Raw genomic sequence first — 25,608 nt, forward strand, 5'->3', positions numbered from 1 at the left:
ATGTAAAATGTCTGTGGGATCTGATGATGGGAGAAAGCTCTCATCACCTGCTCGGAGCAGTGCGGAAGCTGATCTGACCTTCTGAAGTGTGGCTGTCCCTGCTGTAGCAGGGCAGCATTGGCATGTTACTGCTGTGGAGCAGACGGAGGGTGAAGATTCAACCCAGAGCTGCCCTGGTGTGAAGGTGGCGAGGCAGATTGGAGGAAAATATCAAAATCTCCAAGCTCCTTTGGAAATGATCAAGGGAACCAGTATTTTCCAGTGCAAGATAACATCAGAGACAGTAGACGTTTGCTGGTATTGCAAGGCTTGAAGTTTTATAGTTCTCTTTTAACTTCTTTAATTAAAAATGGTTAAAACTATGCCAGCTATTCTCTGCCTGATGAATTCACGCCCCTTCCATATTCTCCCTTGTAGGTCTTGTTTTCAGTGGTACAGGCAGAGATGTAGCCAGGGCCTGAAGCTTGTTGCCAGTGTGTCAGACCTTTCCCTCTTGCCTGAGCCTGGCCGGCACGTAGATTGGTACTGAAGGAGCTTGTCCCCCCCTGCCTGCCGCGCTGCTTGCAGGGACGGAAGACAACAGCTTCTGGTAGGGTTAAGCAGCTATTTACAGCACCGAGTTTCTCTAAAACTTGCAGCCTTCTGGAACAGCCTGCTTTGGATTTCAGTAGGCGGCAAAGGCCGCTCTTCAGTGTGTCTGAAGCCTGAAAGTCAGCTTTTCCCACTGCATTAGAAAAATCAGCACATGTTGTTTGATTAAGTTCTAGCAGTGACACTTTTCTCTGGTTTTGTATTGGTTTTCTGTATCTAATCCATCTCTGATGTGACAGCACACATTTTCAGAAGTCTTTTTCTTTCCAGCAGTCATTCCTTTCATTAACCTTCTTGCACCACTGATCACATATTTATTGTCCCCATGGCCTATAGCTGTGAGGGTTTCACTAGAATTAATCTTCGTTTATATTTGGTCACCATTCAGTGAGTTTTACATCCTTTGAAAACTGCTGTAAAGCTATTTCTGATTGTGAAGTACAGTGGCCTTAATGCTCTTAGTATTTATCCTAACTGACAACTTGGGCCAGAACACAGGGCAGGACGCTACATTACTTCGGTATAGCATGAGTTTACCTTCCGGCGTTGTCGGCATTAATTAAGATGCAACTGGAATTTTCCAGGGGAAAGGTTGTGCTGTTTACATGACTTTGCTTGAGTAGGGTCAGTTAAATTTTTTTTAATTGGTTTTCATTCAGCAGTTTCAGTATCTTCTCCCCTCTTTTCTCCTTGGAAAGACATCTGTGCAGGTTATTATGACAGAGGCTTTAATGGGGCAGAAATCCCCATGGTTTCACACCATTTGAAATGCAGAAGTGGAAAAGGCAACCAAAACCATTGACTTTCTGGAAGTTGTGTATCAAATTTTTATGGGTCTTTTAAACATTTGTGGAGTTGAAGGAATCAAGAATACTTCTCTTCCTGTCTGACCAGGTACAGTATGTAAAGTGTACGTCAGTCACCAGTGAGTAAATAAATTAACATGCCTTTCTTATTTTCTTTTTGAGTTTCTCAAAAAGAGAAAACTTTTGATAGCTGTGGGACACAAAACACCTTAAGTAATAGCTACCCTGGATAAACTATAGAAGAATCCATGTTCTTTTTTTCTTTAATGTGGGCTACCATTTTTTCTGTTTGAATACATTTCTGTCAGATTTGAGGTATTTCAGTCTTAATCCAAACAGGTATTTTGCCTAATGTCAAATAGGCATAGAGTGCCTGACTTAAATCAATAAGCCATTAGGCGCTTAAATGCTTTTGGGGATCTGACTCTTGTTTATGGAGGAGCAAATACTCTTTGGCAGATAAGATTAAAAATAGTTGTTTAAGTGCCTTTTTAAAACTCCTTCCTGATTTCCTTCCTCCCTACCAGTTACTGTTGGAAGCCTGCCCGGCTGCAGCTATGGCATCCTGACACGGGATGTGGTTAACCTTGCATCTAGGGGATGGATAGAAAAGGTGGAAGAAGAGGCAAATTGTCAATACAGAAACGCATGCTTGAGAGCGCCGCTGTCTTGAGTCATAAGATCAAATTTAGGGGCTGAGGCAGGATTTTTCCAGGATTACTGTGTCTTTGGCTGTGTAGGCATGAGCCAAAATGCTTGTAATTGTCTCAACACCCTCCTCATCCCCTGAACTGTGTCTCTAAACTTGGGTCATCTCCTGTTGTACCACTTGTCACCTGGGAGCACCCTGTAGGTTACAGTGTGTGCAGACGGCAGCAGCAGAGTACAGCGCCTACTCGACTACTGCAAAACTCAGGGGTAGTGGTGCCTACCCCAAATTTAAGGAGGATTCCAGTAAGATAGTGAAGTCTTGGGTTGGTCTGTGTTTTAAGGGACAGTTTGTATCTCTTATCTCTCAGAGAATACCAGAGTTCCTTAAGGACCTTGCTGAAGTCGGGACTGTGGTTATGGGAAAACTGTGTATAATACATGCATTTATAAGGAACAGCAAAGAAAGGAAACTTAACACCACAGAGAAAAATAAGTCAAACTCCATAATTGTAGGCATCGTGCTTCAGGTTGTGCCTGCATGCCTGTTATTAAAGTTTATTGCTCATTAGCCTCAGGAAAAAACATCAGTAGGAGGGCAGCTCTCAAAGCTGAGCTCTGCGCTTTATGTTTTGCCTCCTGAATACGCTCAAAACTACCCAAGTTTCCTGCCCGAGGTTTTTTCTGTACCAGCAGCATCACTGTTCCTCTGGCCTGGGTGTGCTAGGGCTGTAGTGAGAACAAATGCCAAGCCCAGACCTGCTTGGAGGTTCATGTACTTGTTGGTTGTGGTCAGGCAAATGTCCAGGCATGATCGTAGTGCTGCATCTTGTCCCAAAAGCAGCCCTCTGGACGGCACTCGAGGAGGAGCTCATTGCCCTGGGTGCAGAGGTGCAAGTCACAGGTGATGGAATTTTTGAGCATTTTGTGGACGGGACTAGTCCCACAGGAGATTTGTCCCTTTGCCTTTTCTCTGGATGTAATTATACAAGAGGCAGCTTCTTTCTAGAGAAAATTCTTCTTTCCTGTAATCCTTTCGTTCCCAAGGAGTGCAAGTGGGCTGTAGAGATGAGGCTGTTTCAATGAGGGACCATGAAAGCTGTTACACAATATATTTAGTATTATGCTACGTCCGATCTTGCAGAGAAAATAAGGGACGGTGTAGAATGAAGACAGTAATATTTGATAGCAGGATTAATCCCTGATGGAATTGTTTCTTGCAGTGTATATTTTGAGGGTTTGCATAGGAAAGTGAAACTGCTGTGGAATAAAATGTGAGTGTAAATTTTGTTATAAAGGTAACCTTCCCTGGGGATGCTTACCCTGGCATAGGGATGCCTCCTCTGTGTAGTTCCTTACCACAGCCCAGCCACTCAGAATGGATGTGTTTTTCCAAGGTAAGTGTGCCTGTACAACAGTGCAAACACACTTCCAGCTTGTTGCTTGCCTTGTGCTGCTCCTCTGAAGGCACCTGCCGTCCTGTACTGGCATGAGGTGGTTGGGAGCCGCTTGTTGTGCCGCGTGAAGCTGCCATGCCTGTGTTTTGGGCAGGAATTAGTGGTTCTGGAGGTGCTGCAAAGCAGCTGTCCTGCAAATCAGCTGTCTGGCATCCCATGTGGCAGCTAGCTTGTGCAGCTTCCAGTCATTGCAAGGCAGTGGGACCAGTTAACTGAACTGCAGGTAAATGGTGTTAAGAGCAACGTGGCGTTTTGTGAACATGAGAACACCAGTTCTTGTCCTGGTGGAGCTGGGAAGTCCTCTGCCAGCTGCAGGGAATGCTGCTCCTTCTGTGGGCTTCCACTGGGAGCCGTTCTTGTGGGGAAGTCTCCACCTGGGAATGTACCTGGAGGGCACTTGCAAGTGCTTGTGCTCGTATGGCTTCTCCTGTTTTTTTTGGAGGGGGAGAGAGAGCTTTTGTATCTTAAAATTATACTCGTTTTGTTTACTAGCTTGGAGCTTCCTAAGGTACGCTGGCTGCCAGTGTGAGCAATTAAATCGTAAGTGAGAGAATACCCCAGCTTCTTTGCCATGCCTTGGAGAGTGACCTGTGAAGCCAAGCTGAGGTGCCCTGGGCACTTCAAAGAGCCCCACTTGTATAACTGTATCGTTAAGGGAATGTTCAAGTGATCATCCAACCAATTGTCATATGACCCAGGTTTTGTTTAAAATTCAATCTTGCTGATCAGTCTTCTAAAGCTGTAAGCCTTGATGTGTGGCCTTGGTCTAAAGTAAGTGCTGGTTGACTAATCTGAGTTACTTGGGAAGTTTTGTCAGAATTATCAGTGAAACAATGCCTTCTGGAAGATAAGCCCTCCCTTGTTAAGCGGTGACATAACTCCCTGATTTTAAACCCCATCATCTTTTATACTTGGGCGCATTGCTAAGCCTCGTAATTAGTTAAATCTGCTCCTATAATCAAAAGCTATCCGCACACTCCACTGCTCTGTGACGGTTTCAAAGATTTATGTGATTAACTTGGCGGAGGCAGTGGGTGGCTAATTGGATAAGCTTTAATCTTCACACCACCAAAGGGAAACATGGTAAGATCAGAGGAAGTAGGAAGTTATGCTGTGTTGTGTGGGAAGGTAGTTACCAAACATGTCAAAAAGATTATTGTAACGAGCAGACCAGTTGTCATGACCCAACCTACAAGAATAGGGCAGATTATTAGTGGTGAGGGAGAGCGAACGGTGCAAATTATTTCAAATTTGCTTGCCTTGGCGCTTTCTTAACAGGCAGAAACAGTTGTGCTCTTTTTAGCAAGCAAAGAGCTTTATATTCAGTTTGCTTTATTTAAGTAATTCTGTCAGATGTTGTTAACCATAGGTTTTGTGTGCTTGCTAATTGAACTGCTGAACTGGGTGGACTGTAATGATCTTTGCGTGTTCAGAAGTGTAATGCTTCTATTGTGTTCAGGTTTGTGAACCTGGTAGCAGTTGTGAGACTAGAAAATATCAGTATATTTAATCCCCCAAAGCAATGAAAAAAAGCTAGGTAATGTGTAAAACTGTATTTCATGTGCGTATCTTTGTCTAATTGAGCCAGATTCCCTACCTCGATAAAATACATGTGAAGAGGTGCAAAGGGCTGGAATACAGAAGAACCCCAGCCTGTCTTTCAGGTGTTGTCCTTGAGGGCCAGCTGGTGGTGGGCACAGCGGGGCAGTCAGGTTCCAGCAGCATCAGGATGGTTAAATGAGATGTTGTGATTTACCATAAATGCCTTTTAGTCCTGTAGCAAAAAAAAAAAATAATTTTTTTTTATTCTTTCAAATCCATTACCTTGATACGAAGTTGAATGAACAAAAAGATTATGGTGTCAAGAGCAACGTGGCGTTCCCGTGAACATGGGAACACCAGTTCTTGTGCTGGTGGAGCTGGGGAAGTCCTGTGCGAAGAGGCTGAGCGCTCTCGAGTTTAACTGGCTGTGAGTGCAATGGGAAGAGCATGGTGCGCAGATGAGGGCATATGTGCCTGGAAGTTATGGATGGCCCAAAACGTGCCTGGTGACAATTTTTCAGCAGAGTTGATTCGTCTCTCGGCCAGGAGATGTCTCTAGTTCACCGTGATTCCTCCAGGAACTCCTAGGCACAAGTTCTGGGTTTTGTTTGAATACCTTTGCTGTAAAACTTCAGGCATCCCTCCCCAGAGCTGAACCCCTCAGCAGGGTGCATTAACTCCCCCGAGCTCCACAGATACTTTTTAACTTCTTTTGATACAGAATTTTGACCACAAAATTATTTCGAGCATATGCATGCTATTGTACAGCATTCCAGTATATCTCACAGAGAAGGGACCTGGACTCGATTTAAAAATTAAAAAAGCCTTAGTGTAATTAAAAAAAAAAAAGAGATTATGAGAGATCCTAAAAGTGCTTACTGTTTTTGTTTTCTTTGTGAAAGTACTTTGGGAAAGAATGGGGCGAAGGTAAAATGAGAATAAAATACAGAGTTTAAAAAAAGCAAAGCTGAAAGCAAAACCTCTTACTTCTGCACTGCTGCTGAATGATGACTCTTACCCCAGATCTGAGTTGCAGTCTTGGGTTCAAGTGGCTCACAGTCTGTCATATGATGTTTTTCTTGTAGGGAAAACCGATGAAAAGCTGAAAGGTAGAAACCAGAAATCTGGTATTGAGAAAAATATTTAAGTGGCATTTCATTTTACTACTTGAATTTATGTGCCCTGGATGTGAAAAACTTGTATTCTGTTGTAACCAGGAAAGTGTCTATAATGTGAACAACCTCAAGTCATAATTCTTTTAAAAGAAAACCCATAACTTGATTGCTCTTTCATTTAAGAGTGTGTGTGCCTGGCTGCTTGTTCATGTTGATGCCAGACTAGGAAGTGCAGGAGAGTAACTGTGAATTCCATGTGCGGTTTTTGAAATGCAGAAATGTTCTCTTTTAGGTTTGGTCAGGATTGCAGAAAATTAGTAGTCTCATCTGATTTGCATCTGTGCTAATGTGTTGATCCTTTTACTACTGGAAGTTTTCAGGCTGTACCGCAGTGTTTTCACAAGTTTGTGTTCACACAGCAAATGCATGAATAATATGTGTATTCCTATTAACCGTAATATTTTTGTCGCAGTTTTGAATGCTACATGCATTTTCTACATGCAAACAATATTTAATATGAATATGTTATACAATGTGGTGTATATTTTGGCAAGTAGCTTAATTGTTCACTGCAAAATTATTTCTCTCCCTGCTTTACCGTGTCTAGGCAGTGTTATGGAGCCTGCAAGATGTATTTGTTATTGAGATCGTCGGATTCTTTTTGGCTAATTTCTTCTGTGATTGCAGAGAAACACAATGGAGTGCAATGAATATGTACGCTTCCATCTCTGTCAGCCACTCTTGCAAGTGCGGATTATATGATGAGTGGGTTTTGTGTTGAAAGTTACTTACTGAGGTTATTTTCAGATCTAGCCTAATGACGGGAGGGGTCAAACGAGGTGTAACCAACCCGTGGCTCATGGAAGAATCTGAGGAAACCAGAGGGCTTGGCTTTGACGATCTCAGGCAGCAGCAGCGAAGGATCATAGAAGGTATAAGAGTCTGTCTATTTTTTATAAGCATTGCTAGGACTCGGAGGAGCCCTTATTAGATGGTCAATACAGTAACCTATGCTGAAGTTTTGTTACCTGGAGATGTCAAATGTGATAGTTCCAGGTGGTTGTTACCTGTACTTGCAGGAGCAGTATTGTGCTTGCAATATTCTTAACTGAAAGCATCTTAAATCAGATTTTGAGAGATGCACTTACAGGGCATCCCTGACTTTGACCATACTCATGGTTTTGGTTTGCAGTGGAGATCTCGCTAATTGCGGTGAGTGTGATGGTATTACTGCTGTGCTTCAGGCTGGGGTGTGTTCGATGTATTGTTGAATTGGAATGCGGCAAGAATTAGCTACTCTAAAAAGGGTCTTTAGATTTTGGCCCTCAAGACCCATAAGGAATCTCTAACCTTGGAAGTGTTGGAAAACCTCAGCCTGAGGACATCAGGTGGTTAATGGTAATTTCTCTGCAGTCAAAGTACTGGAAGTAATCAAATGAAATCAGGCTCCAGATAAAGCCCGCTTTAGCCTGCATGTGAAACAACATTTATAGCTACAGTTCAGGAGAACGGCCTGAACTCTGTTTGGATGGTCCAGGAGAAACCTCAAGCTCTGGTTTTTGATTCCACCGTAGGTATCCCCTGGGGAGGCTGAGAGGTATTCCTGTTGAAGGGAAGGGGGGTCTGGCCATCCCGTACAGTTTTTGGCTCCTGGGCTGCAGCTGGCTGGCAGTCTTGCTCTATGGAACATTGCTGCTTCGCAGTGTGTCAGTCCAGCCTCCAGCTTATCTCCTTGTTCTACTTGACAACTTCGGGCAACTGCATGTTTTGGTTAAGGTGCTTGCTAAGGGCAGCGTGGTACCTGCGGACTGGAATAGCAGAGGCAGTGTGGCTCTTAATAAAGGAGCGTCTGCAGAGCTGGTGGGAGCACATCAGCCTTCAGCTGCTCCCCCCATGTCCCCTCTGTCTGAGGCTCTTTTCCATGCACTCTCTATCCTCTTCCAGCTTTAAAAATCAGCTTGAATTCTTTGGTGTTTGCATCACCTGTTTGTCTTTTATTAATGTTAAAAGTTTCTTGGAAAATTTAAAAAGGCTAATCAGGGATCTCTCTGGGTGTGCCAGAAAATCTCCTGCATTTATAATTGAGTAACAGCTGAATGTTGAACCCTTGGAATTTTTTTTTTTTTTTTTTTTTTTTTTTTGTGGGGGACCCTCAGCTAAATGTCCTGGCCAGAGCAGAGAAAATAATTACCCATCATTCACATTATTTTAAGAGTGCTGTTGCCATAAGGATTAATTTTCATGTTGTGTTGATATATTTTTCTTAACTCATTATAACTCTTTGAGCACAGATTAGATACTTTTCTTCACTTTTTCATCTTTTACGGTACATAGCCTGGCATACTGGCAATTTTATTCATGTAATTTTATATATTTTTCTGGTGCAGAACAAGATGCTGGACTTGATGCTCTTTCTTCAATCATATCCCGGCAAAAGCAAATGGGGCAGGAAATTGGGAATGAGCTGGATGAACAGAATGGTAAGAACAAGATTCATACTCAGTTTGCCTCATTTTTATGTAAGATTGTGATTAATTTCCTTTTTTTCCCGCTCCTCATACAGCTGCACTGCTTTTTGCCCACAAAGTAACAAGACAATACTGTAAAGGTTTAGAAACAAACCACCACTACAGATTCCATCTGTTCATGGCCTGGTTGTTCTATCGTGTTTCACTACATACCCTGTTGTGCATGTACAACATATAACGTTTGGTATATTTCTATCAAGCCTGCTTTTTGAAAGAAAAGATGGGTGATTATTTGCACGAAGTACAAAGTTAATTTTGTACTCTATTTTGCATTTTTCAGTTTTATGACAGTTTTTATGGTAAGCTTTTATGTGTTGCTGGGTTTCACTTGAGCATTCTTATTCTGCGTCTTTCCTTATTAACTAAATGAAAAAGCCTTGAGACAGCGATTGAAGGAGAAGCGTTGTATTGTTTGCTACAAATGATTTGGATTTTGGAGGTTTCATGGCGTTGAATGTAGGATTAAATTAAGTGCAATATTGAACTAGAAGAGTACCTATTTTCTTTAAAATGAGCCAGTATCCAAATGGTGGAATTGCTGTCCTGTTAAATGTGTTTTGTTACTCACTTAATTGTTTGCATGACATAAACTGTCCCTAGGAGAGCAGATCCTCCAGTCTTTCTGACTTTTTTATTTCTTACAATATGGTAATAGTTCAATTAGAGCCTTGGACCCCTGCCAGCTTTCTCCCTTGCACAAAGGCTTGAGCCATATGGTTTATCCTTGGGTTGTGTTGTACTTAGCCACTCAGAAGGTAAATGTCTTTTTACTTGCTAATAAATGATACGCTTAAATCTGCTTCTTCCTGGACCTGTATTTTTTCCCCGTTGTATTTCTCTGCATGCCTGCTCAGAGCGAGGGGGTTCCCGTATTAACAATCACGTAACATGAAGTACTACTTGGGAGCTCTGTTCCAAATGAGTGAAGTAAGAGGACAGCTTTCTTGTGTTTGCCTTGCATACATGGCTAAATCCAGGAGGGCTATGAAATGTCTAGAATATGTCTTTGTTTATTAATCTTAAGGTTGTTAAGAAACGGTTTGTGCAGCTGGCAGAAACTATGCTTAGTGCTCTTGTCATATTTTGATCCTCTGCCTCATGTGAGTAAAGACACTTTCAATTAGAAATCTTGGTTTCGTAAGTTTATTCTATTAACTGTTGTTTAAAAAGTCATATTAATTGCTTTTTTGCTCTAAATAGAAAACAGGTGGGAAGCATGAGCATGTTTACTAATTCCCTGTGAAACCTTGGTTTCTCATCAAGAAAATATATGATCTGTGTCCCATTTCCCTCTGTTGGGGGTAGGGGAAGGCTCCCCAGCTCCTTATGTTTTTGGGACCCTGAAGGTAATGTGTATAGTACCATCGCATTCCTGCGTGACCATGCCAGACTTTTTCTAGCAATGAAGCCTTGAAACATGTGTGAAATAGGGAATGCATTTAACCCTCCTTTTTACAAATAATGCAAATAATGCCAGTTTTGTTTGTCTTACAGATAGTTACAAAGCCTAGAGCAAAAATCTTCATGTTTTCATGTGAGCTCTTTTTTGAGCTCCAAGCAAGCCTTTCTCAAAAGATGGAAACTTTCCTGAGTGCTCAGAGTAAAAAGTGCCGAGGATTGCCTGTTCCTGACGGTGGGCCAGATCCTGGGGGAAGAGAAAACACCCAGTTGCTTCTGCTTCTCACTTCCTAGAATCGTGAGAATAAAACTTGCCAGCCATGCAGAGTGCATTGTTTGTAAACGTTTAAGCAGTCTGAAAAAGGTGGAACATGGCCTGACTCTTACAGATGGGGGAACCAGATCACACATCGCTATTGAGCACGTACAACTCCCATGTTTTCTCTGATTTTATTAAATCCTTTCCCCCCACCCCCGGGTACAGGGGGATGTGGTCGGGCATTTTGTTGCCACTATTACACTGGAAAAGCTGAAATCCCCAGCAGTATTTTCCAAGGGCTATTTTCCCTTTGCACGTCTTATTTTGTGCCCTGTGCTTAACTAGTTACAGATTTTTCTCAGGCGTGCTGCCAATCTCATGTCACTGTTACACGATCAGGTTGATGAGGATAACTGCCCTGTAATTTCCCGACTTGGAATCTCTTTCCTTCCTAGTGCTGAGTGATAATGGCATTGTCTGTATTGTGGGGAGGTAGGGGAAGCTCATCTTCATTAAGTGCTGCGTCAGTATTTCTTTTTATTTGAGTCAGGTTTTCCATCAAATCACCCATTTTTGCAGGAAGCTTGACTTCCACTTCCCTGACCTGTTTTGGACGTTCCCACCTTCTGCAAGTAATTAGGTGCCTCTGACATTAGTTTGTTCTGACATTATGGTAAAATATGGCATAATTCTGAAGCAGCTGATAATGTCTGATAGTTAATGAAACGGACTTTAGGGAGCTGGGTAACTGTACTTATTTTCCAGACAACTTTTTATTCAGACCTGCTTTTTTCCTCCCCGAGCAGCTCAGGCTCGCTGTTCAGTTGAGATATTTGCACTTCCCAGCTCTTTGAGGTAGCCCGAGGCATTTTCCGTTGAGTGCCAGTTGGTGTAGCTGTGCATTTGCAGATGCACAAGTAGTGGAGGCATCCCGATTAATTATGCAAAGTTTACTTCTCGAGTAGAGCTGGTACACGTAAATTCTTTTGTGTTTGTTAAATGACTGAAAAATGATTAAACTTTGCTTTTTAGAAGGGTAGTTACTTGGCGGTATCTATTTTTACTTCGCTGGTGGGCTGACAGGCAGTGACGAGGAGTAATGTTTGAGGTTTGTAAGAGGGCACCCTGCAAATGGGCCCAGCTGCGGTGGTGGCTGTGGTCTTCAGAAGTTGGCCCTTCTCCTTGGGCAGACTGCGTGACGCCAGCCTCCCTTAGCTTCACGTCCCTCGACACTTGTCTTTCGGCCAGTCTCTCTGAGCTTCCTCTGCAGTCAGCAGACACCAGCAGGGGTTGCTCAGGTGTGATCCTGACACATCCACCTTTGGGCAGGGCACAGCTTGTCCTGGAACAGCCCATTTTTCCCCACCGATCTAAAGTGAGCCTGGGCTGGGATGGAGGTGATTCTTTGCAGACATCTGCCCTGAGTAGATGAGTCCCATCCTCTGATTTAGTTGCAATGCATCCAACTTTTAATTGGAGTCTCATGTCGTTCTGTAATCAGATTTTCAGTATAGCTCTGTCCTTCAGATTTTATGGCTCTGCTCAAAGCTGATGGTCCTTTTCAAACCTCCTGAGCATAGTATTTTGCACTGATGAGCAAAGTAGAAGCAGGGTACCAGGAGACGCTGTTTTGTTCCAGTCTCAGGCATCTGCTAGCAGTGGGAGAGATGGGGGATTAGCAAAAGAATTTTCCCATCATTAGTTCCAAATTTGGCCCCAGAAAACTTTCTGTAATCCTTTCATCTGTTACACTATTTTCTCTCTTTTTTTTTTTTTTTTATGTAAATGGCCTCTGGCCTTGTTGATGAGGCAATCTAATCTAGTGCAATAATTTTAGAAGAAGGCTTTAAAAAAAATCTGAATGCTGTTTGTTTTACCCTTATAGAGATGTTGTTTTCTCATTGTGACATGCTTGCATGAGAATATAGTGCTCTGTGATGGATGGTAAATATTGGTAGCTTGCAAAATTTGTCATGTTTGGCACTTCTACCATGTTGCACTCTATTTGGTATACGCCATTGAGGACAGATTTTTTGGCTTCCAGCTTCTTTAAAATTTATGTCAGAGCATAGATATGTTCATAAATAGATAAGCTGCAAACCCAGGCCACTGTTTTAAGTCCTCTTACTGGTCAAGAGAATGCTGTACACAGAGTGAATATCCAGGATGTTCTTAAACAAAATGGAACATTGTAAGTGAATGACCTCTTGTAATGCTGCTTTAATTACATAGTTATGTAACATTTTAAATTTCTTGTAAAAATGAAATTTCTAAAACTAACGAAAAATTGAAGTATTGTGTGTTTTAATTTTTTTAATAGCTTTGCAAATACGTGTTGCTGTGTCACCTCTGGCCGTAGTGGGTGGCACACAAGCCTCCGAGGTGGACTCAGCTCAACCTTTCATTCGGTGCCAGTTCAGTAGTCAAAGCCTGCGACTTGCTTGGTGCAGGATTTTTGTTAACCTGATGCGCTTCCATCAAAATGCAGTTTAGAGACTCCAGTTGAGACTAGAGCCCTGTTCTAGCTGTTGCTTTGAACACAGAGCAGTGTTCTTGTAAAATCAAAGAAAGTGAGTGAAAGTATTCTTGGTGATGCAGAGACTTGTTGAAAATAGCATTGGAAATGATAGTGCAGCAGGGATGCGATTTGTGTCTCCTAGGGCAGTGTTCAACTACAGCTCTGTCGCCTCTCATGCAGATAGCCCAGTTGGTATATGGACAGTAAAATGCTTCTCCTAAAGATTATTTTACATGGCTATTGCGTAATCTAAAAGGAACCCTGAAGTTGTTTCACATTTCTGTCTATTAAGAACATTTTTGCTGTAATACAAACTAATTAGCATTGTGTACAGAATATGTTTGAGTTACGAGACTAAAATCAATGGGAGTGTGGCAGAATTACGTCATTGTTAGGGTTAGTTTGTAAATAAGAAATTATTAAAGTTCAAATCTTAAAAATTTTCATCATCTAGTCTAAACAATGTATGTTTTCATCATATAGAGTTACAATCCTGCATGCTCTGACCCCCTTCTGAGATGGCCTGAGTCCTGCGGTCGCTGGGATTTGAAGGTGTTCAGCATTCCTTGGGAAAGGCTGAGCACCAGCAGGTTCAGGTTTTCTAAAAACTTCCGCAGAGAAGCATGCGTTTTTAATACTTAGATGTAAAATAACTATCCATAGCCTGACTGACCTTATACTGTGCAGTTAGGTTTTTATTTTGCTTCCCGAGCTTATTGTCTGGAATAGAAATAACTTCAGTTTTATTGGGGAAATGTTTTGTCTTTATTGCATGCTATTGAGTTGGATTTAACTCTTCTTAGGGGAAAAATTAACACCCGTGTTAAAACCTTGTTTTTTGTCACAAACAGTCTAAACAGTGCAATACTTAGTCTCAATATGAATACTCCGAAGTTGGGGAATACCAAAATTGACGTTAGATGGCACTTCTTGCATGTATATCTAGGCTTAAAATGACTGCATGTGGTTTTCTGCAGGCCCTGCCTAATTTTGTGCTAGGACTTGATCTTTTCTGGGGTTGAATTGACATAGTGACAAAAACTATTTGTAAGGTCTCTGGCTTGTTTCTTCTGGGTGAGGGAAAATGTTTAGTGAATAAGGCAAGGGCTGTAAGAGATTTTGTGGCAGCAGCAGTAGCAAAGGAGGCTCAGGGGGGATCTTATTGTTCCCTACAACTACCTGAAAGGTTGGAGATAGGTGGGGATAGGTCTCTTCTCCCAGGTAACAAGTGATAGGACAACAGGAGATGGCCTCAAGTTGTGTCAGGGGAGGTTTAGATAGGATATTAGGAAAAATTTAGTTGTTGAAAGGGTGGTCAAGTATTGGAACAGGCTGCCCAGGGATGTGGTGGAATCGCCATCCCTGGAAGCATTTAAGAAACTTGTAGATGTGATGCTTAGGGACACAGTTTAGTGGTGGACTTGGCAGTGCTGGGTTAACAGTTGGACTTAATGGTTTTTAAAGGTCTTTTCCAACCTAAACAATTCTGTGCTTCTGTGATAAACGTTGCCTTAGAGCATGAAACTATCATCTCTGCTCCTGCCCTGGAGCTCTGTGTGATGGTGGTTGACCCATCTTCACCAAGCTTTTGTAGAAGCGATTCCCTTCTGTGTGTCTGATTTGGCGTTGCAGGATCTAGTTTGCTGAGGTTTTGAGCACTTAACATAAATTGGTGTGGGCTGTGCTCTGGGTGTAATGAATCATGGAATGGTTTGTGTTGGAAGGGACCTGTCAGGATCTAGTCCATACCCCATGAAGTACTGGGGCATATAGAATCATTTAGGTTGTCAAAAGACCTTTAACATTGCTGAACCCAACTGTAAACCTAACACTGCCAAGTCCACCACTAAACCATGTCCCTGAAATATATGAAAATAGATTAAATACTATTTGGAAGGCTATATAAAGTTTGGTTTATACATGGCTTCTTAAAAAGAGGTTCAAGCCCTCTTTTACTGAACATCCAAAATAAATCTTAACTATTAATTTTCTTATTTTTCCTTTTGAGTTGGGGATGATTGTGTTTCATCTCCCAAGGAAGCTGTCAAAATCAAAATACACTCATACTTACTGTCAGGAGGGCTGGTGTTGGAAGGTTTGGGAGGAAGCTTTTAACTCCTTAGAGCAGAGTTGGGGTTGTGTGGAGTCCATAAGGAATGCAGCCTTGTGCTGGATGATGAGGGTAAAACACAATATTTGGTACCTGTCAAGGAAGTAAGCCCTGCCTGCGCTGCTTGCTGAAGGAGCTGTGTAGTGAAAACTAAGGTTACACTGAATTTGCATTGAATTGTAAAAAATGTATCTAGACAAAATAGTATTTACAGCATTTCCTAATCTTTGAAGTACATGATGTTGCTGCTTCAGTGTTTCCAGTGCTTATCTGTAAAACTTCTTGGTATTCTTAAAAAGAAAACTGGAAAAACAAGGGAAGTCACTGCAATATATGGATCTGTCTCCAAGCCTGGGTCAGCAGCCAGATGAGAACACCTACGCAGGGACCTCTGCAATGCGGGCTGACAGGGTAATTTTACCGGTGTTGGATGATGTGGAGCAGCATGAGAGAGGTGTGAGATGTCGTGCCTGCGGGCTTCATGGACGGTTGCTGACAGCAGAGGTAAGAATAGGGAGTAAGCATCTTTGTGCTCCCTTTCAGGCTCTGGTGGGATATGTTTCTAGCAGTCAAACTCTGCTGGGAGAACTCTATAGCAAAACAACCTATTTGTAAGTATTGATGAGATGACAGGTCTGCAGTGGCTCTCACGTAAGTCCTTGTTAAGAGTCAGTTGTGCCAAATGAGTTTGGACTTACTCTGTGGAAGATCCTTGTGAGTAAGGGAAAAGAATTAGGTGTCATTTTGACTTAGGAATGGCTTTGATGCTGTCTCATGAGACTTTCTTGTAAGTAGTCTATGGAAGCATGTGTTCAAACGAATAATCTTCAATAGATGTGTTGCTGACTGGATAATTAAACTCGGAAACTAGGAATTGGCTGTTCATAGTTGGAATAGAAGTATGTCTTGAGTTGGGCTTTGTGGGTCGTTCTGGTTCTGTTCAGCATTGTCGTGAAGGACGTGGATAATGAAGCACGCAGTGTGCTTACTCAGCACCTGCACAATACAAAGGTGGGAAAGGCTGCAGCTATGCTGGGAGTAATGCTAGAATTCCTCTAAATGATCTTGAGGGACTGGAGTGAAATTCAGTCGGGCTACCTGCGAAACTTGACTCTTCTGTAAGGTTTAATAAAATTAAAGATGAGTATAGTGTGTAAGGTCAACTCTTAAACATGAGCAAATAGTATAATATTGTGCAAAACGCTCTGTACAAGCCAGTGGTTGGAGATATGAGATTCTTCATTACGCTTGGCCCTGAGGAGGCAGCACGCAGGTTGGGCCAGACCTCTTCAAGGTAACGTGGACCTGGGGAGAGGACCCAGAGAGTAGGCAAAAGCATGATTCCAGGCACTGAGGCATGACCCACCAGGAAGGATGAGCTGCTGAGGTACCTGAGTTTGGAGAAGAGAAGGCTGAGATGGGAACACAAGGTTCTTGGAGAATGAAAGAAGTTGGTTTGAGAGAGAGGGGAGAAGTCTTCTGCTGATAGGTTGGGTCTAGGTCAAATGGAACAGGAAAATCCTTCCAACAGCAGTGAAATGGCCGTGCCAGGAGGTTGGGAAATCCCTGTCATGGGACATCTTTAAGAAAGTCTGTTGTTCCTGACAGCTTGAGCTGAGTTAGAGCAGATGGACTGGACAACTTCTTATTTTCTGTTGTGACCTTCTCTAGCTCTTTCTTTCCTATCTCTTCTACAGCTTGACTTCCTTCAGACTTCTTGTTCTGTTGCTTTTATTGAGTTGATCTTTAATCTCCTCTTCTGGATGTCTGAACCTCCACTTTTGAAACCGCCTGTCAGTATTTCAGTAGTCCAGCGTTCTTGCTCAACTAGTTCCCTTTCTGTGTCCTTTTCCATCTCCCTTTAACTTCTCTGTGGCTTAATGTGAAACCATTGGGGTACTGTAGCTCCTGAGGCCACTGGAGACTCTTAACGTGGAAAAACCAGCATTGTTCTGAAATGACTGAGATATTTTGGCTGACACTTCAATATTATTTTTTTTTTTAATTCATCTGGAAGCAGACATCCAAGTTGGGAATCTTGAGCCCGAGTCGTTAAAAGTTTTTCATCATTTTAAGCAACTGAAAATAGGGTCTTCTCATGGGAAGCAACAAACAGCCTTAATAGTGTGTCATGCTACCGAGCCTGCGTGTATATTTTTGTTACACTCTATGTACACATAATGCTGGGAGATGATACTTTTGCTTTCGGTATTTTTTTACAGCTTGACGCAGTGCTTACAGAAACAGATAAACCAGCAAGGCACAACCTGGATGAGGATAAAAGCGTTGCGCTTCTGCAGTGTGGCTGGGCTTCTACATACTCACACACATACACAATGAGCCTGTCTGGCCTCTTGGCATGGTTAGCGTTTTTCCTTGAATAGTTCAAGCCGTAAAATAACTGTTCAACATTTGTCTTCTCAATTATGTGGATTTTTCCACAGTTAGTCAATCCCTACCTCACCCACACCGCGGTGGGGAGGGGGGAAAGCTGTCTTCCTTCATCCGTCTTCATGGTGATCAGAAATGCTGGAGAAATTACTGCTGAGGAAAAATGAGTTTCAAAATTTTTTTTAAGTCTTTCAGGATTTTTCAGTAAGAGTTATGATCTTAAACATTTTATTTGTTAAGTCTCGTCTTCAGTTTTCTAGCAGGGCTTATGGAGAGCTCTAGTAGGGATATATAAGCCTCAGTTTTTAGGAGAAGAGAGTTTCCCAGCTGCTGCTTCAGGCATTTGATTTAAACTGTTTAAAAAGAAAACAAAACCTAGCTGTAATTGTAGATATTTCAACACTGTGGTGATTTTTTTTTCCGTGTTAATTTAGCTTTTCCCCCTGCTCAAAAAATCTCTTAATTGAGACCATAGAGAGGGGATTTATTTTCCTAGCCTGCTTTCCTACTTTCTTAGGGTGGCTGCCTGTCATGCATTGTAAAGAAGCAGAAAAGCACAAACCCAGTCAGTTCTCCTTTACAGCCCCTCCTTTACGGGCGATTTTGGGAAATTGCATACCTGTCTGTGAGCAGCTGAAATTATTTATCCTGACCTCACAGTTGCTGCTTGCAGAAAAGAAAGGCAAGAAATAAATTGTCCCGTGCGGAACAGCCTTTGCTAGAAAATCTAGGAAACTGTTACGGGAGTTTCTGTATAATTTTATTTATTTTACCTTCATAGATAATACCAAGGTATTATGTCGGGCTCGTTCTCCTTAAGTACTGTCCCTCTGTTTTTTGGCTGAATCGGGGAGGGTTTCAACTGCCTGTTGGAGACAAGGGTCCCAAATGCATTCTCGCTTGTGTTTGGCGTGAATGGGATGTGGCTGCTGCAGTGTTTTCAAATGATAACATATCGCTGTCTCTGGGCAAAATTTTATTCTCGGATTTTTAAGCAACACTTAGACTAAAAATAATGTTTTATTTTTAAATATTTGCTATTTGTGGCAATGAAATGCAGCTTGGGTGTTTATACTTCAGTTTATATTTTAAAAGACTAACTTTAGTGCTTCGTCTCTCCCTTCCCCTTTTCAGAGGATTTTTTGAGGATTTATGGATGGAAAAAAGTAGGTGACTGCTCTGTCCCGTATCACTTCAACTTGCTTGCCTAGCCATTATTGGAAAGAAGGTGATATTCAGGCTTGAAAGGAAGTCATGCTTGGTAGGAACCATATGCTCTTGCGTCATGGTGATTTCGGTGAGTGGGCTGTTGGATGCTTAATAGGCTTTTAATAGATTTCCCAGAAAACTTGTAGGGTTGAAACCTGAACGGTTACAACACAGGAGAGAATAAGAAAACCATGTTTCTGGGCATGTTGTTATTGTGAGGTATTGCTGGAATCTGAAGAGTGCTTTGAACTGGATTTACTCACCACCGAGCGGGTTGGTGAGTGCTCTCCAGCAGATTCTCCTGGTTTTCCCATTACCTCCAGCTCGTCTCTCCTCCTGTCTTTGCATGGAGAAACTATCCTTTCTCTCTTGTTCTCCTAGACATTGGGTAGAATATATTGCTTCTCCAATGCTTATATTTCAAGCCCGAAATCACTGGTGCTGCCTTGTTCAACATTAGACTGGTGTCCAGCACAACTCAAAATATCGAGGGCATTGTTGCTCCCAAATAAGTTGGGCTTGGGGTGAGACAACACAATTCATAGGTGGGTAGATTTGTCATGCAATTCTTAAGTGTTGGATATTAAAGAAAGTTTTAAGTGTCTGTAGGGTTTGTGGGAACTGGGTTTTTTTTAGAGTGTTTTTAGTGTCTTCTGTGCTTAATGCCAGGTAGATACAGTATGAAAAGGGGTTTGGATGCAGTGGTATGAAGTTGAGGTGAGGTGGTAGAGCAGGACATACTGCTAATTATCAGAGCTCAGGTTTTAAGTTGGAGGTGGATTGAGATCAGGGCAACCCTTCCTGTAGCCTGGAGGGATTGTGCTTGACGTATGGTGAGATGTTCAAAATGTGTGCAGCAGACGGTGAGAGCCTGGAATGATGCAGCGTGGAGGCTGATGCCATCTACTCCCAGCGGTGCTGGGGAAAATCCCTCCCAGACTGGTGCTGAGGGTACTCCAGCTCCGCTTTCTTACCGAGCAGTCCTGAAACACAGATCTACTTGTGGCGTCTGTATTGAAAATTGATAGACCCTATCACATTTATCAGTCGCTAGGCAGTTTCAGTTCTTTGCTGATCTGTTCTGCCATAAATAAATGTAACATATGGAATTGCTTTGGTAATCGGTACCTCTCAGAACCAGAAAATGAAATGCAACATCTTCCAAGGCTCTGACCAGAGCAAGAACAGAAACCAGGATAAAGCTGGTACTCTGAGTGCTTGTGTGCAGATGGATCTCTGCTGTGCGGTATCTGAATGGGCAATGTGGCTTTCTTCCTTGCTTAAATACTATTGGATATTTGTAAAATCTGCTGTTAGATCCAGCCTGGAAATGGCAGGTAATACTTGTCTGTGCTCAAACATAGAAATTGACCCCCTGGCTACCTGTTTGTAGGATGCATGTACACAGTTCATCACAACTAGGTGGAAGCAGAAATAAGAGTGCTGGGAACAGTTGCTGGTCAAAGCTACGTTTCAGTCATAAACATAATTAATGTGACATAAATATGGGATTCCTTTAAAATGGTGAAGTTGATATCTTAAAGCATCCTGAGATCACTTAAAAACAGGTAAAATAATTGTGCTATAATTATTATAAATAAAAAATAAAGTAACTCCTGCAAGCTTGGGTGGAGTAAGTCGTAGGAGCGTGATCTTTTTTTTTTTGTATTGCTGATGTATTAAAATGTTTTATCCCTACACGTCCCAAAACAAATGAGATGATGTAGGTATTATCGTGTTTGTTCCATCTATTGTGAAAAATATTCTGCCTCACTGGCTGTAGTCCTTTTCTATTGCCCTGATGACTTCTGGGTGTGGATGTGATGTACTAATTGCCCCCAGTGAACTGCTTTTGTTGTTACACGTCAAGAACTGGAGTAATCCTCCAGTATGACAGTAATACAGGTCTTGGACATGGAAGAGACACAATTCCTCTTTACTCTCTCCCAAGAGATTTTTGTAAGAAACACTTTAGCATGATGGGAATAAACCACACATTTGAAAAAAGATACCATAATGTGAACCGGCTGGCACTGAAGTGTAGGGACACTATCAAATATGTCTTGGCTACGTAGATTGTGTTGTTCTGAAATAATTCCAGTGGTGTTTGATCTCAAAATTTTGTTGAAAATTTTCTTATAGAACCGAGTTTTGCTGAAAAATGCTGGTTTGAGTCCAGAGCCTTTAGTCTGAAACATCTGGGTCTGACGGCCTGTTTCCAAGCTCAGGGTAGGAATTTGAGAGACACCTTTGTCTGGGATACAGTGATGGATTTGGCCCTGGGGTAGCGAGGCCACGGGGTTCACAGTTCTGAAGCAGGATGCCTGACGGATTGACCTGGGGACCAGAGGCTCCAGGGTTCCCCGTGGCTGCTTGGCTGAACCTGCTGCATCAATCGCCTCTTGGTGTTAGCAGAAATGCTGAAAGGAATATTGGTTTCAAGTACTGCCAGAGATTTTAGAAAGCTGGTTTTGGTCAGTTTTGGGCAGACCCCGTGTTAAAATAAGATATTTGGCATAAACTCCTGACAGTTTTTTCCGTGTAACTCTGACCTTTGTGTTTATAATGCCGTGTTTAAACTAGAGAGAACAGTGGCAGAAGATACAACCACCAACCACTGACAAAGCCAACCAAATCTTTGTGTTAGTACCTGAGTGCAAATCCACATGCCTTTGCCCTGCAGCAGTGCTGGGGAGAGGTGATCGGTGTCCAGTTCCTCCCTTTGCAAAGAATGCAGAGCAAAACCGTATTTTTGGGGGTGGAGAAGAGAGAAGATTTTTGTTTCTTACTGGTTGTTTGTCATGGGCTTTTTTTTTATGTGAGAGAATTATAGTGGGGAAAAATTGTGATTATGGGGAAGAAACTTGGGAATTATTTATTTTACTGTGTTGAAAGTCTTCTAATCGCTTCTTTATTGCAGAAGTCTAGTATCTGTGCTGTAGCATAGGTATGCAGTGCTGGAGGGGACCAATGCTAGCCTCTGAGATGGTCCTTAGTTTGAGGAAAAATCCATCACGGCTTGGCTAAGCTTTGAAATCTTGAAGATGCTCTGAGACAGATCTATTAACTTGTCTGCTTCGTTTTCTCCAGCTAATGTTTCCCTGAGCAAGCTTTGCCTTGGGCTTGCAGGGGTAAGTAGAGCTTTACCGTTTTCCTGGGGTCAGAGGCTGTGGTAGCAGGGGGCAGGTGGAAGCAGGAAGCAGAGAAAGCAGGAGATGCCAGTCAGTGCTGTGGTGTTTGGCAGGAACAAGCTGCGAGCCAAACCAGTGTCACAGGGAGGGATGGTTCCAGGCAGGGAGTCCTGGACAGTGCCCCATGCAAGTGGGCGGAGTGGGGTGACACCTTAATTCTGGTGCACCTTTCCCCTTGAACTCCTGCATCCCACCTGGGCATCTTACTGATGTAGCTCTGCCCGCAGTTAGTAAGCAGTTCTGTTACCTGCTGTTATTTTGGAATATCAACATTTTCCGTATCCCTGTGTTATCCAGTTGCTATGCAACAGGGTGTGGGTATCACATTTCGGTAATTGGATTTTCAACCAATGTTTGTAGATAACGTGGGTTTTTGCCAAAGAAAATTAGCAGTGTGAATTGAACTCTAAAGTGGCCTTCCGAAACATGATATTTTAAATGAATAGAAAATCAGATAAACGGGGAGGAAAGCTTCCTTCTGGTTGAGCTTAGGACATAGACTACTTTTTTATGTAATAATACTCATTATAGATAAGTATTTTCACTTGGAAATTATTACTAGCACCAAGCTGCCTCAGAATGTCAGCCTGTGGATGGAGAGAGAAGGCTGTAGCATGATACACATTCATGTGCCAGTGATCAAAGAGCTTGTGAGAATTTGGGCTGGATTATGCATTTGCTGCCACTTTGTGCATTTGTGTGGCAGTTGGGGTCAGTGTTGACCAGTTGGGTTTTTCCCACTGTTTTATGGTACTTCACTAATCATTGGTAATTGTAGCAGTGCTAAACTTGAATAGAGCCTATTTAGCTTAAGTGTAGTACTTTCCACTAGTTAAGTTGTTGGGACTTCACTTCTTACAGAAAAACTCCATTTGATGCTTTGTTACAATAGGAACTGTAATAGTTTTGCTTTATGGGTCATGTGGGTGGTGTGTTTTCAATGAAGGGAAAATTACTTTCATAGTTGGAGACCACAGGACTTTTGTAAGGGAAGGTCTGAAGGTTTGTGTGTATACTCAGTGTATTCCTCCTTTTTGTTCCAGGGCTAACCCTCATCCACAGGGGCTGGTGCTTGCTCTTAAAGCAGAAAAGTTGAGTATTCAGTGGTATTGAGCATGGAGGAGGTAGAAAAGCACAGAACAGGAGAGGTTCTTCACATCTGGGTGTTGCGTTCACTGAAAATGACTTTTAGTAAATGACTCTTAGTAACCTCCTGTTCTTCCCGAGTTCATTTTCATTCTGGAGACTTGTCTAATCCCTCCCCTCCAGTTCTCCGCTTTCTGAAACTTGTTTTCAAAGTTTTCTTCTGCTAAACCAATACTAGAAACAACAGATTTAACCTAATAGTGGGTTTTCCATACTGAGCTCCGTGTTGCTTCCCAGGGCAGGCCGGGCGATTGTAGGGTCTTTACTCAGCATCCAGTTGTTGAAATCTAGATCTGCTGGTGTGTAGATGTGGCAGGGCTAAGGTGGGGTGCGTGGCTGTAAGGAGCATGGTAGCAGGTGTTGGGAAGGATGGTCTGGTGCCGCTTGTTGAATCTTCGCTGGTGGCAAGGAGGAGATTGCTGGGATCTCCTAGGGCAGCACTGGACACCTTGTCGGGCTTGCTGTGCCTGTGAGGTGCTGCTGACAGAAAATCAGCTCCTTTTCCTCACCGTGGAGTCCCTCGTGTGAGGGGGCACAGAGAACCCTTAACCATAAAAATCTTTATGTATTTGATGTGAAACTGAATTAAGGAATGATCAACATTCTTATCTATGAAAGCAAAACGTAGGTGTGAACCTGGCCATAACTGTCAGACAGCTACAGGAATCATCTATCCAGGAAGTTTCACGCACAAATAAATAAACAGTTTCATGCACATAAATAAATAAATCAATAAATAGTTTCATGCACAAAATACCCAGGAACTGTTTTCTGTTCTGCTGTAAAAGTCCCTGTGGACCTGTGCTAACGTCATCTACCTGGTTAAGAGGGACTTAGTTAGTAGGTATAAATTAGTAAAAGTTTGCTGGCTGGCTGTTGGACTGAAGAAGGTGCTCAGCTGTTGTGCAGGACTTGGTGGCACTTGGTCTGTCAGAGCATGGCAGCAGCTGTTGTTTGAATGAAGATGGAGGGAAGTGGTGTGGGACCTCAGGAGTTTTGTGGCCCGGCTCCTCATCCAACTCATTAACATTGTCCATGCTGTAAATTGTCACAGCTGAACAGTTTATCCTCTGAAATTAGTAGGAAGGTTTAAGAAAAACATGCTTTTCAGAGTTGCCAGGAGCCTTTATAAGGAATATGTTTTAAACAAATCTCCCAATACAGTGTTTAAGGAAATTTGAACGGGAAAACCAGTTTTAACAGGGATTAAATAGAGCAGCTGGGCATTAAAAGCAGCAGATACTGTCTGCCTAAAGTCATCCGAACGTACTGACGTCACCAAAGCACAAACGCAGCAGAAAAGCCATTCTTCAGTTCTGGGATGAAAGCATTTAATAAACTCCCTGGCACTGTTGACTTTAGCGAGAGATTTGTTTTTGAAAGGGGAGAAGCCTTCCAATAGTTCTCGCTGACAGTTATTATATGAAAATAAGCTGCAGGCACTGCACAGTTGTCCTGCCCCCCCGTCCTTGATAACGCAGGGGGTTCGTTGCTGCTCTGCTAAAGTTCTCATCCGATCCTGTGCTGTTTCCAGATCACAGGGATGGTGGTAACCACTGAAATTTCTGAATTTAACTTTGCTTAGAAGATCCTAGGTAAATCAGGGAGATGGATCATTGCTGGCCAGTGGCTGTCAGACACTGCTGCTTTTTCTGCCCAAAGCTGAAAACTGATTAGCTGCTAATACAGCTTAAAGCTGTCTCAAGTGCTGCAGTGATCGCCGGTGGGTCAGTCTAGGTTTGTATGCAGGGGATCCTCTTGTTTTTGTACCCCCAAACTAAATTTTTTTTTCATGCCAGCTGAAGGAGCTGGGAATCGAGTTGGTGGTTGCTGCTGTGACTGTATGGTAACTTCTGTATGGTGGATGGGGGTTCAGAGGGGTAAATGAATTCAGTACTCACTGATGCTATTCATGTGCAGTCTGCTTGTTTGATCTGTTTTAGGGATTGGAAGACTCCCTTCTTCTAGAAAAACAGGGGAGGAATGGGGGAAGAGAAATCCAACAATGTAATATGTTTCCATGTTCCTGTGTGCCTTTCCCCACATCCTAAACATGAAAAATATCAGTATATTTCTCTTTGGCCCTGGGGGAAGAAAGAAGGAGTCTCCAGCTGGAATTCATGAAACTTTGTTGAACAAACGAGTGGTGTCATGGGTTTGTGGCGATCTCGCTAGAGCACAAGTGGTGTGCTGAGAGTGAACAGCCGTTTCATGCACACTTAAACTGTCCTGAACCACCACCCTCCCCAATAATTCTTCATCCTTTCCATGTGGGAGCGAAGCACAGAATAAACCGTTTAAAGAGAAGAGTCAGAAATCAAAAGGTATAATTTATCCCTCATTAAAAAAAACCCACTACTTTTCTTCTTGCTTTTAACATTGCCTGAAATAATGCATATATGTTATTTCTGAGGTGCTTTTTATGCATGGGGTCAGCAAGTGGCTACAGGTTTGATGATCCTGCAGTGCCTGGCAGTGATGGTGTTTCAGAGGAATGTGTTTTTCCTGTCCTAGACTTCTCCTTAAAACAATTGCCCAACTGTTTTAAAGAAAAAAAAAAAAAGAAAAGAAAAAAGAAGGTGCTGTCTTCAGGGGAGGTGGTGTTCCTTCCCAACCGCAGTGCTGCACAGCAGAGAAGGCTCAGCAGGTTAAGACACTTTTCACCACTGAGTAGCTGGATGTGCTCTCCCTTCGGTCTT

General features: G+C 42.5%; 1 protein-coding gene across 3 annotated transcripts in view; it reads left to right on the plus strand.

Annotated features, from left to right (window-relative positions):
- Positions 1-25,608, plus strand: part of STX8 (syntaxin 8) — a 104,573-nt gene that overhangs the window by 8,405 nt on the left and 70,560 nt on the right. For all 3 annotated transcript variants that reach the window (XR_008746157.1, XM_055797874.1, XM_055797875.1), the window contains exons 5-6: positions 6,967-7,091; positions 8,547-8,639. Coding sequence is in view for 2 of the 3 variants with exons in the window: in XM_055797874.1 (XP_055653849.1) it covers positions 6,967-7,091; positions 8,547-8,639 (218 nt within the window). In the remaining variant the exon portion in view is untranslated. The remainder of the gene's footprint in view (positions 1-6,966; positions 7,092-8,546; positions 8,640-25,608) is intronic.

The sequence above is a fragment of the Falco peregrinus genome, chromosome 2, assembly GCF_023634155.1.
Source record: "Falco peregrinus isolate bFalPer1 chromosome 2, bFalPer1.pri, whole genome shotgun sequence".
Taxonomy (NCBI): Eukaryota; Metazoa; Chordata; class Aves; order Falconiformes; family Falconidae; genus Falco; species Falco peregrinus.